Source organism: Amblyomma americanum, chromosome 2, assembly GCF_052857255.1.
Source record: "Amblyomma americanum isolate KBUSLIRL-KWMA chromosome 2, ASM5285725v1, whole genome shotgun sequence".
In the NCBI taxonomy this organism is placed as follows: Eukaryota; Metazoa; Arthropoda; class Arachnida; order Ixodida; family Ixodidae; genus Amblyomma; species Amblyomma americanum.
The window spans coordinates 103,831,828-103,844,555 of NC_135498.1; the positions used below are offsets into that span (position 1 = coordinate 103,831,828).

General features: G+C 43.2%; 1 protein-coding gene across 1 annotated transcript; it reads left to right on the top strand.

The window, feature by feature from the left end:
• Positions 1-654: 654 nt before the first annotated feature.
• On the top strand, positions 655-7,132 carry LOC144121698 (uncharacterized). Its single transcript, XM_077655048.1, has 3 exons — positions 655-817; positions 1,159-1,191; positions 5,863-7,132. Exons 1-3 carry the CDS (start codon positions 775-777, stop codon positions 7,008-7,010), a joined length of 1,224 nt encoding a protein of 407 aa, XP_077511174.1. The 5' UTR covers positions 655-774; the 3' UTR covers positions 7,011-7,132.
• The last annotated feature ends 5,596 nt before the right edge of the window (positions 7,133-12,728 follow it).

Genomic DNA, 12,728 nt, shown 5'->3' on the forward strand with positions numbered 1-12,728 from the left:
TCTCAAGGAGGGATCTAGAACAGGAAATCGATCGGGGTGTCGCTGCTGTATTTTGCTTAATATCTAAAGGCGTCTGCTTTTATACCGTCCGCTTTTTTAGAAAACTAGGAAAACTTCTTGTCTTCTATGTATGTCAGTCCCTTCTGTCGATATCTTATTAGATGCAACTATCTCCTGAGTTATCTCATTGCCTTAGTCACTGTTTTATTTCTTTCATGGGGGTAATTATTGGTTCTTTATTTGTTTTACGGGAATCCGTCTCTGTTCAAGACCGAGCGTTACCCACAACCAACATAGCATGGCGGTTTGCATGCAGTTTCATGACATGTGGATCGAGTGGTCTGATTTGTATTCTTGGTGTGTCTTGAACACTGAAGAGTTGAGCAACAGGTCGGAAGCATTTCTCTGGCACTGCTATTGTTCCTTTGTGAAGCCATTCCGTGTGGAGATATATCAGCCTTCAGCTTATTTATGTTGAGCTAGTGTCTGTCTTTTTATTGTACGTTGGCTTTTTCTTTCATTCTGCTTGGTTATTTCACTCATTTGCCCATGCATCTCTCCTTTCATCTTGTCCTTCAGCCTCTCTCTCACTATCGCGCAATGTCCCAGCTGCTGCAGTAACAAGGTTCGGGAAAAATGCACAATGTCCTAAACATATTCGGCGAAGGTACAAGCATAGGCTATGTTCAAGGATTCCTGAAAAGGTTGCTTTATATAAAGGTCCTATGAAAAGAATCATCAGGTGGTGAAGCCTCGCGCAAAAATACTGCCAGGATGAAACCGCTCAGCGTGGCCGCCCTGGCGTTATGCCTGCTCAGTAAGTCTGCGTCCTTGATAAATGCGTATTTCTCTATATTTGCCGCGCTCTTCTGCTCCGCTTCCATAATTTATATAAAGCCTGGGCATAAATAAAAATTATTTGGAATTCGCATTTTCTTTCTGATTCTCAAGATTTTCAGTGCCGCCGAACTAAAAGAAATACGCTCCTCGCTTTCTGTTTGGATGGTTAAATTTAATAATTTTGGTCATATACGCTGCTTATTGAAATTTCGCTCAAATTGTAACGAAATGCTTTAAGTTTTTTACTCTTCGAAAGAGTGGTGCGAATGCAACCCCTCCCTCTTATACATTTTCATGTTTTTTTCTTCCTTCTTGCAGTGCCTCACGAATTTAAACCCTGCCTAGCTGACTGTGAGTATATATCGCTGATAAACAATGTACGACAAAGGCGACCTATTTCTTCTTTAAAAAAAACAATTCTGTTATCCCGGCTGGATTAACGCCCGGCAGTACTATCAGCAGAAAATTAACGCAGCCACTCAGCCACTGCGGCAGGTGACATGCTGGAGTACAAGTATTTTAGCTTGCGTAGCACATCATACTTGGTGTCACTGTAAAATTGCCAGCCTGACCATAGTGTGATTATAAGAGCTTTAAATACTGCTGCCCTCTGCGATACACGTAGCCAACGTGAGGGAGGAATGAAGAATAACTTTTTGCTTCTGTCGTCCTTCCGTGCAATAAACCTTCCTCTGCATGCAAATTTGATCCAAATGACATGGTGTCTTTTTGTCTGAAAAAAACGGCCCTTAGAACATTTAAAGGCGTCTAAATTTCTCTTATAAAGCTCTTTTTATCATTATTATTAGCCTTACGCAGTGTGTTTCTTTGCAGGGAGAGCTGACTAAGTTTAACAAACGAAAGGAAAAAATTTTTCTCGGTATTGTTTTTGTTTCTATTTAGAGACGTGTTTCCCGTTACTTTCATTCTAAATTACAACATTCAATGCTGTTGCTCTATGAGAAACTCAGTGACACAATATTTATAAAAGTATTGCATTTATTTTGGTGACACGTCCGACCTGAGAACATGATAAGGTATGGTGATGACGGCAGCTGTCATAAAACTTAGGCGCGGCAGAAGAAAGTCACAAATAGAAATATCAGGATGAGATGAGGAACCACTTTCAAGCACTGAGCTTGTTGGACTGGTGAGAGTGTAATCTAATTATTTTGTGGGGAAAATCAGCTCTTAAAAATTTTGCGTATACTGTGCGCGAAGATGGCATACTTAACTCTTTACACAACGTGGAGTTATTTTTTATTGTAGGTGAGCAGATCATATCCACAAGCTACGGAATTCAATTGGCAAATAAAAAAATTCTACATCCAAACACCTTAATTTCTGGGTGCTTCCTTAGCATAAAGTTGTGTTGAAGGAACTGACTTCGTTAGTATTATCTCCTTTAGATGCCTGCGTTACAAGACTATATAAGAAGCCTGGATGCGGCCATATAACTAATACCTCCCAAGAGTATAGGACACTGGGTGGGGTGTGTGTCAGAAGGTAGAAGCGGGATGTTTTAACACCTGCAGCCACGCCCAATATTAGTGTATCGTATACCCATGCACGATGCATAATCTGAAGTATGGTTGCACGGCGCGCTGCTCAATCTGCTGTAGTGTCCTATCACGTGTTGATGACTTCACACATTTAAAAAAGTAAACACAAACTCTGTGTTCGTTTGCCGATATGTCTCCAATGTTCATGTGTGCCCTCATGTGATCCTCCAGACCGCTCCGTGGTACGGTACTTTGCCCTTCATAGCTATCCCTATGGATGAACACCTTAATTAGGCATTGTTGGCGCAGACGTATGAACCTTGGAATAGCTTGGAATTGTAAAGAAAGAGCTGGCCAGGAACATTATGACACAGAATAAATCAATAGCACCCAAAATTGATACAAATAGTTAACTTCTTAACTATCGCTCTCATTCCTCTTAATTATTGAGAGGCATGCTGGCCACTGTAAATGATATCAACATCAGTTTTTAGAATTATGAAAACGCAGTTACCTTTGGCACTGCTGCTTAAAAAATTGCGGCTATTTCTACGAGTTACATGAACTGGAAATGTTGCTTTGCCTGAAAGCATCTCTAAAGCACATGTATTTTGGCGCGATGTAGTTAAAGCTTGTTGGGCCAGTGCGCCGAGGGTAACTGCGTTTTTCAAACTCTAAAGGCTGATGTGGATAGTACTTACGGTGGCAACACGCTTCTCAATAATTAGAGCTTAACAGTAATAGTTAAAATGTTAACTATTCAATATCAGCCTTCTAATTAGCACTGCTTGTTGAATTCAGATCTACTACACAGCTGACAATGTCTTGCCAAAAAAGCGCTGTTTTACTTCCAAAAGCCTAAACAATTGTGTAGTCTTGGGTGAAACACCCTCTATACCCTAGTGAATAGAGTGCAAACCATTGATAGCTTCAGCAAATTCATTCTCACTGGATTTCAAACAATAACAACTTTTCTGAATTTGAATCAGAGTAGACTAACTGAATTAAAAAATTGAACACCGCAAAATGATCTCCTTTTTTCGTTGCGTAATTCGCGGTACCATGAAAGGTGGAGGCTTTGTTAGGCATGGCGCTAAAATGCAAAGAGAACGCGGCACCAAGCGCCCGCCATTCAGAAGCCAAGCTCTTTTCAATCCGTTCCTCGATACTCGGCCATGAAGCTGACCACAACGTTTTGCGAGTGATAGACTTTCTTCAGTTGTTTTCACTATGCTTCAAACTTTAAATGACGCTCCTTTCTGAGTTCTTCGCTGCTCGGCAGCTCTGCCAAAACTCTCGGCTGCTCAGCCCAAACTGAAGGGTTCAATCCCCGCTGCAGTTGGCTCATTTCGGAAATGGACGCGTGCACAAGAAAAGGGTACTGATGTTCGCGCACGATGGGAACTGACAGGAACTCGAAACACAAAACAGCCCTTCTACAGGGCTTGCCGCACTGCCCATAGTGCTGCGTTTCTTTGGAAATCTCCTAATTTTATTTGTAGTTTCCTTCGGTGAAACACCGTGTTAAACTGATTCCTTGTTGGGAATTAGTTTATTGTGGAGGGCAGTATAAAGCTGAATTACTAGGGTAAGAGTACATTTAGTAGTTTTCTAGTGCGCGCCTAAAGGGCATAACAATTCATCGGACACATACAGTTGTGGTACTTGTCATTGGAACGATAACTGGCGTGGTGTGGATTGCGGACGACAGTCGGAATGTTTCGTAAATATTTGCAGGGGTTTAAAATAGCACTGTGGCGCGGGGAGCAGCAGTGTAGCGTAGACGCCTGTCACGTAGTCATACACGCTCTTCCAATATTCGTACACGGCCGCCGTCTGGCGTGACCGGCCTAGTGAAGGGAATGGGAATCGAAAGAAAGCAAGAATATTACCGTCGGCACAGAAACACGTTAGTTAGTAGAGCCTCTGCATTTGTCTATTTTCATAACTTCGTGAATATTACTCCTAAATATACCTGTACTGAGCTACAGAAGGCTCACTAAAAGTACGAACAATCTCTCCGCTATGTATTTTAACCACTTAACGTGCTTGTGCGTGTACTCACAGTTTAATGCACTTTCGATGTAAAATGCTTGTGTGGAATAGCTTTCATCCAAGATCACTTGAGAGCTTTATTTTTTGGTGAACACACGCACATTCTGGTCACCGTAATGATTACGCTGCACCGAGGAACAAAACGTTTTCGCGTGTTGTACCCGGTGGACAGTTTGCCTTCATTTTCCTCTCCCAGCTCCGAACTGCTATTCTGAGACTAGTAGTTTGCTCTTATAAATGCACACGTGAAAATAAGACTGTTAAACTTCCTCCTCCGCGGAACGGGTCAACTTCGAAAAAGTAAATGTCGATGCATGCAATAACAATACCAAACCTAAACTGAGGCAGACAGTGAGTGACGAAGTAGTCAAACTCTCATGTAGCAGGCACGCAGGGATTATCTACCGTAGCGCCAGACAACTAGTGTGACGTAGCCCGTGGGGAAAGGTGCAAGTGCAAAGGTCTCTTCAATTTAAAAAGGTGTTAGCTGCCACCATTCTCTGCCTTCATGTGGCATCACTAGTGGCGAGGCTGTTATCACCACTAGGCGCAGCACACGGGCCCTGTTTTTATTTTCTGTTTCTTCCTTGTGTTCATGTCACAACAACGACCACTACCGCATCGCTAAACCGGCAAACGGGGTCTTCTAGCTGTGACTGCCAAAATTTTCTTCGCGATTTGTCTGACATATTTATTGCCTATGTTTATGTTAGCCTTGCTTTCTGTATGGAATTCTCTGTTATAAAAAAAAACATCAGGTATACTATTGCTGCTATAGCGTACAGAGGGGTGCTGGAGCCTTCGTCAGGCTTTCTAATAACATTAAGGACCAGCCTCCTCTCGTAATCCGACGAACCAAATGAAATATTGCAATAAAAAAACTACAATCATGTGGTAATATGTCGAACTGCGTTGTACGAAGTTGTAGGGATGCTAGCGCGAAAACATTCGAGCGGTTTTGCGTGCAACTGCAACATAAATGACTTTAGAGCATCTGTAATGGTCTAATACAATGAATGCACAGACTAATTAAATGGGGTCGGCAAATATTACTCAGGTCAGGTGCAGAAATCTGCGCACAGCACATTTTCATGACTAGTTTCAGCAAGAGTGCACTTATGACAATTTTCGTAAATGCGCGACATATGTTTAGCAATGTTTCATACATCCCCCTCGAAAGCGCTAGCGTGCAACGGCGTAACGCAGATTTACATTATTTTACTCGGGTTACTTTAAAACTCCGGACCTTAAGCCCGCAAAGTAGTCGCTATCAATTTGATTCGCAGCATATGTATCATCATTTCAAAACTTGGCGTTTAGTACCTTGTTTAAAATCAGACACAAATACAAAGCACAGTTTCCCTTAAGCGCCACCGTCACATGCTTCAGCTTTATTACTCTCTCATTTTGTTTGAAATGGATGACAATTTCAAACTGTTTACTCTGTAATCCACTCTCGTTGCAGACAACATTAATATTGGTGCTAATGGAGACCAAGGAGGAAATGGATTCGGTGGTGGCCTTGGGGCCGGTTTTGGAACCAGTGCCAGCGGCGGAAGCAGATTCGGAGAAGGAAGTTGGCTGAGCGGTGGTGGCTATGATGGACTAAAGGGTGGAAGCGGCGAAAACGGTGGTTGGAGTAGTTGGAGCTATCCCGGTACTTTTTGGTTCTGGGTGCCTGCGCAACTCGACGGCGGTCTAGGTGGCAGTGGGTCCTGGGGATTACAGAGAGGTCAAAGCTATCCGGGAAGTTTGTACACTTCATGGGTTACAGGCGGACTGGGCTCAAGCTTCGGCGGGTTACCAGGTGGTCAAGGAGGATGGATTGGACAAACTAGCCCTGGCGGTGGTCTTGGATGGGGACTACGAGGACGCTTGAGCGAACAAGGCGGATTAGGTTCAGGTTTGGGACTGCTTGGTGGAAGACAGCTTGGTGGTCTAAGCGGTGGTTTGGGTGGATATGATGAAAGTGGTGGCCTCGGTGGTGGCCTCAGATTATTCGGACGACGAAGACGTAATTCCCGTCTACGGAGGCTTTTGGGCCGTCTTTCAGGCACAGGTTGGGGAAGCAGCCTCTCAGGAGGCTTTGGGGAGCGCTTTATCGGTCTAGATAGCTTGAGGAGAGAAAGACGACTCCTCGGGGGTAGTTTTGGTACCGGCCTTCTTGGGGGACTGATTGGTTCAGGAATAGGACAAATCGCCGGGCTTGGTGCACAGGGCCTGCTAGGTCGCGGTCGTCTTTCTAGGAGGCTGAGGCGTTTATCACGACGAAACCGGTGGCTACAAGCTGGAGGACGCTACGGTGACATCGGAACGGGAGGCCGCTGGAGATCAGTTCTTGGAACTGGATCCGGTCTTGGAGCTGGTTTATTGCTCGGAGGACTTCGCAACCGAGGTGGCCTTTTCAGCAACTTCGGTGGTTCTTACGGCAGCGGGAGTAACGGCTTGTCCGGCTGGGGATTTGGTGGGTACGGATCAAGACGGTGCGTGTCGGGCAGATGTAGACGCCGCTATTACAGCAGCTCAGGCCGCGGATGCTTTACGGGTTCCTGTAGGCGTTATCGCTACAGTCGCTGTAGATCTGGAAATTGTAGCCGTCGCTACCGCTATTGACTGCCGTAAGCTGCTGAGCTACAAACGTTGTCTGGAAGCACAAAATTACGTGAAGGGTATGCCAGCATCCACCCTCATAAATGCCGTTTTTGCTTTCTGATGAATAAATTTTTCATGAATTATATGAGTTCCTCTTTCATATGCTCCTGTAAACACGCCTTACTTGGAGAGTATAAACGAGGGCGTATGAGCGCGGTCAATAATTACCCCCCAGACATATTGTGATCTTTTTTTTTATTTACCTTGACATTCAAGCAGGCATAAAAGCTGACAACGGAGGCTACTAATCGCTTTCAAATGGTGCAGGTTGTAATGCGAAAACTGAAGATGTAATACTCAGCAAAACACAACAGCGACACACAGTGCACAACACACAATACAGCGTGTTTCACCTAAGAATTTGCACAACCTTTAAAAATAGGCTTTTTGAGTTACAAGAGAGCTTTTTTTAGCATAAAATTGTCAGCTGGCTGTGTAGTACTTCAGAATACAGCTAATGTGTGCAAACTACCAAGCTGGTTAACTTATATTGAATAGCTAAAGTTTTAACTATTACTGTTAGGCTTCTTAATTGATGAGAGTTGCGTAGCCCACTGTAATATCCATATCAGTTTTTATTATTTTGAAAACGTGGTTACCCTCGGCGCTTTGACCAAACAAATTTTGGTTATATCGTGCCTAAATACATGCGCTTTCGTGAAGCTTGCAAGCAAAGCAACGTCTCCAGTGCACGTAACTCGTCCAAACAGCCAAAATTGTTTTGGGCCACAGTGCCGAAGGTAGCCGCCTTTTCAAAATTCTAACAACTGATATTGATATTTTTTATAGTGGGTTAAACTCCTCTCATTAATTGAAGAGCCTACCAGTAACAGTTAGAAGCTAACTATTCAATATTAGTTAACCAGCCCGCTAGTTGGCATGTCTTAGCTGTATTTGAATGTACTACACCGCTGACAATACTGTGTCGCAAAACCCCCTCTTCTATTTTAAAAAACCTTTTACAAAAAATCTGTAAAATCTTGGGTGAAACACCATGTATACAGAACAAATAATTCACATGCAGAAATGCTCACAGAGAATGAAAAATAAACGCTAAATATTGAGCGTCCATAGCGATAACAAATGGCAAAATAATTGAGAGGCCGTATGAATGAACAGGCAAGGATACCCAATACCATGACACGTAAGAATAACTAGGGACATGAATACGTAACAATAAAGTGTTAATCACACAGATACGTATGAAGGTGATGCTCAAAATTACTTGTCGTATAGCCATTGGACTTATTGAACTTAATCTATCAGCAGATATTGTACTGTAGAGAAAGTGGAGACACTTTTTTGCATTCACTGAGAAGTGCTAATAACTTTTCCCGTCTGATCAAAAAATTTCGCAGAGTTAGAAATTTATAAACAGAATAATGTTCGCATAAATAAACACAAGAATAAAGCATGAATGCTATATTTTAAGTTGCCCACCTATGTAGAATGCAGCCCAAAATTTTCCGAAGCGTTCGATCCTTGATCTAACACCAGCGCCCAAGACACCATGCCTTGGCATCACACAATAACTGCGCTTATCTGTTCCGGAGCATTGCACACAAACCAAATATGCTCCTTAGATATGCTCTTCCGACATTGCGCAGACGACGGTTTCTTGCCCCCTACGATTGATAACAAAGTCTTATCGGCGACAAACGTGTCCGGGCGCAATGCTACATACTAAAATGTTATCTAGCTAAATGCGAAGTTCAGGAAGAACTATTATCAGGAGAGCGACGCACTTGACGCAAAGCACCTGAAATTTTCGCCTAATCTTTGTAGCCCGGTACAGGAGCGTCAGTTCTCCAATCAAGCCCGAGAAACTGTATTCACGCACCTATGCTTTTGCAGGGTTCCTGAAAAAATGTCTCCGGAAAATACATCCCCGGAAAAAAGTCCCCATAAAAAACGTCCCCGTTTGCGAAATAGAAAACAATGCCGCCAAACGGGTGCAATCGAAAGTCTCGTTAGCCCAAGACGTTTGAGTATCTGCCTCGCATGTGGAAGCGGCCACTACTGGGCATTTACCCCATGAGGTGGATTTAAGTTGTTTGATGTTGGAACAAATCACTGATCCATAAACGCAGAGGTATGGTCACGCAACGCAAGTGTGGCAGTGTTTTATCGCTCAAGGCAATGAAGATTTGCGACAGAACACGAGATGAGAAGGACGTTTATTGCTGGGGGTCGTATTTATAGATTAACGATTGCGTGGCACGAGCACTACGCATATCCTGTGCACTAACATCGAGCTATCGCATGAGCCCGATGCAATATTTAGGGAGTGGCAGTTCAGTCCCTATGCATTGCACCCGGAGAAAACAGCTTCGCTCTTACACCTGCACTTGCAAGGTAAGTGTAAGGGATAGCAGACGTGGTTTAACGGCATGCAAAGCACTAGAAGTTGGACACTTGTCCCGGTATTGATTTCACCTCTGCCCTATTTATTTTCGGAATGGAGGCTTCATGTCCGTGGTAGGATCTGGTACTGCAAAATACTTCATGCTTACACCTATATTCTCAAATTCAGAGAAGCGTTCCTCAAGAGGGCAATGTTTTTTTCAAGTGGATTCCGAAAGAAATAATCCTTTGGGCAATTTTTATTCCCGCGGAACTTCGTTCAGGGGACTTATCTTCCGAGGAACGTTTTTACGTTTTTACACCAGCACCTGTGCCGTTGCAACTTGGCCTTAGCAAAAACAATGATGATGAATTTTTATGCCTCAAAGGCAGCTTCAGCCGAACAGCACCATGGGCCAAGGAATTTTCGTTTACAAAAGGTGGGGTCAAAGTCCTACATCCCAAGCATTACGCCACACGTTAGCCGTGCACTAGGCCAGGAGAAAGTTTGTACCCACTGTATCACCGGTGAGTACGCGGCGGCACAGAGGAATGTACCGTGCACCTCCCGCATGTGAGGCGGATGCTCGAACCTTTAGGTCACCGCTGTGGTCGTGCCGTACATAAGGAAATCTTGGCAACAAAGCGCCGGGACAGTATATCATTCAAAGTGTTCTGGAAGCACTGTTACTGTCCGAAAAAGTTTTCTCGAATACATCGAGCTCTGGCACTGTCGCTTTTTTTCATGGCAGTAATTAAAGGGATTGCCAACTGACCTTTAAGAACGTTAGTTGTTCTGGCACAGTGAAAGCTTCCATTATGATGTTCCAAAATTTCCAACCACTGCGTTGTAAGCGGGGTATAACACGTTTCACGATTAATTTTCGATCAGTGTACGCATTTCTTTTGTTTCATGCTTTTTGATGCTGGAAAATAGAATCGAAGAGCCCTATTGCAATTGGACTCTCACAATGGCAAAAAGAAAGCGAATTTGATCCCAACGAAGAAATGAAGCCTCGTCGACAAATCCAATTGTCTATTTATTTATTTATTCAAATACCCTAAAGGCCCGCGCACTCATTGCATATGAGGGAACAAAAGTAAGAACAAAGCAACAAAAAATTCGATAAGTACAAAATTTGTTGGCCGGGAATACCATGTTGAAAAGCTTCAAATACCCAAATATAGAGACGCATGGCAGCAAACATTCAAGTTTTTGGAAAGCGGTGGTTCAACAACAATGCAAAAAAAAAAAGAATGGAAGCATAAAGGTTACAACTCGAAGTGGCGTTTTAGGGCGATTAAAAACGCTTCGTAATCATTGGCAGATGCAATGATGCCAGGGAGTAGATTCTATTGACGGATGGCGACGAGGAGAGGCGAATGAAAGAAGAGAAGAGTTATAGCAAAGGCGGGTTCGACTTTCAGTTGGTGATAATGCGTGGGAATATGCAATGAGTCGGCCTGATATGGTACATGGCAATGGAAGAATGACTATGATATAATTTGTAGAAAAATGACTGTATGGAAAGCATTCTCCCTTCTTCGAGAAGAGGTAAAATGAGAGCTTTTTATTTCAGTTGCACTCGCTTATCGCGAGTAGTTCTTGGATGTGAACCGGGCGGCTTTATTTTGCAGAGACTCCAATTTTGTTACTATGTCTGCCTGATGGGGGTTCCAGATCAAAGAGGCGTAATCCAATTTGGAGCGCACTAATGTAGTGTCGGCTAATGACTTTGTGCCTACATTAGCTAAGCGCAGGTTACGTCTGAGGAAGCCGATTGTTTTGGAAACTTTCTTAATAACCGTATCGATGTAACCGGTTCATGAGAGGTCTGCTGATAAAGGCAACCCTAGATATTTTATGATGGGTGCCGATTCTACGCGCACATTGTTAAAAGTGTATGACAAGGTTCGGCTCCAGATATTGTGGTAAATCGAACAACTTTTGTTTTTGAGGTGGTAATTTTCATTTCCCATTGTGTGCACCAATCATTAATCTTGTTAAGGCCTGATTGTAGACGATAGAGCCGGAAAGATCAGTAGTCTGTATATCACGCGATCAACTGCAAATAATCTTACCGCGGAATTAATTTAGGTTATTAGTTATGACATTTATATAAGCTAAGTACAAGATTAGTCCGTGCACAGACCCTTGCGGTACTCCAGGTTTAACGGGGGAGAGGAGCGATGAATGCCCATTAACACAGACTGTTTGACACCGACTGGCCAAAAAACTACTGATCCAAGAAAGAAGCTTAGAACTGAAGTTCAGATTTTCAAGCTTTTTTTATTAGGCGTCTTTGGGGGACTTTGTCGAATGTTTTGAAGAAATCGACAAATACGGCCTCTATATTAGAGTGAGCCTAAACCGCATGATGAAGGTCAGGGTAACAGCTGTGTTTCGCAAGATCAATCGTGTAAGAAGCTGTGCTGATTGGCAAAAAGGAAGGTATGCTTCACCGGATAAACCTTGATGGCAGATGAGAGCGTGCGTGCTCGAGCAATTTGCAGCTGATATCGGCTAACGAAATGGGTCTCTAATTTGATGGTTTAGAAGCATCGCCAGATTTAAAAACGGGAATTTTCCATTCGTTTGGACCACAGCCCGTATCATTGGATTGCTGAAAATTAACAGTCGAGATGTGGCATATTGCAGGTTTTGCTATTTTGAGTAATTTAGGACATATCCTATCGAGGCCGGGTGCGGAGTTAGCGGGTAGACGGTCTATGGTAGAGGATACACCCTCTGGCGTGGCAGTTATGCCGGGCAAAGTTTATTGCAGCTTTGGAAATCGCAGGTCAGTAGGTAAAGAGTTCTCATCAGTGAACACTGAGCAAAAAAAATTGTTAAAATATTCTGTTACCTCAGGGGAGGTAAGGAGCTTGCCTTCTTTAGTTATTGACACTGAAGAGTTGAAACTGTAATTTGGATTAACAACTCGCCAAATTTGTTTAGGATTGCTGTTTAACAGATGTGAAAGGTCATAGTTATAAAACTTGTCCTTCGAGGCTTCAATTTCAGTTTTGCACAGCTGCGCATGTGTGCGATATTGACTCCAATCGCGTTCAGATCCTGACACTTTATAGTTCGCGTACAACCTTTTCTTTTCATTTATACATCTTTTGACGCCCCTTTTGAACCATGTGCTTTCTTTAGATGTGGTGATAGTGACTTTGGGCACGTACTTATCTTTTAGCGAAGTTAGTTTGTCGCGAATAAGAGACCAGTTTTCATTGGCATCCCGCGAACTGAATGAATGAAAGACATCAGCACAAAATAATAGTTCATTGAGCGGCATATCAACATTGGCCCTGGCATAATGAAATATAACT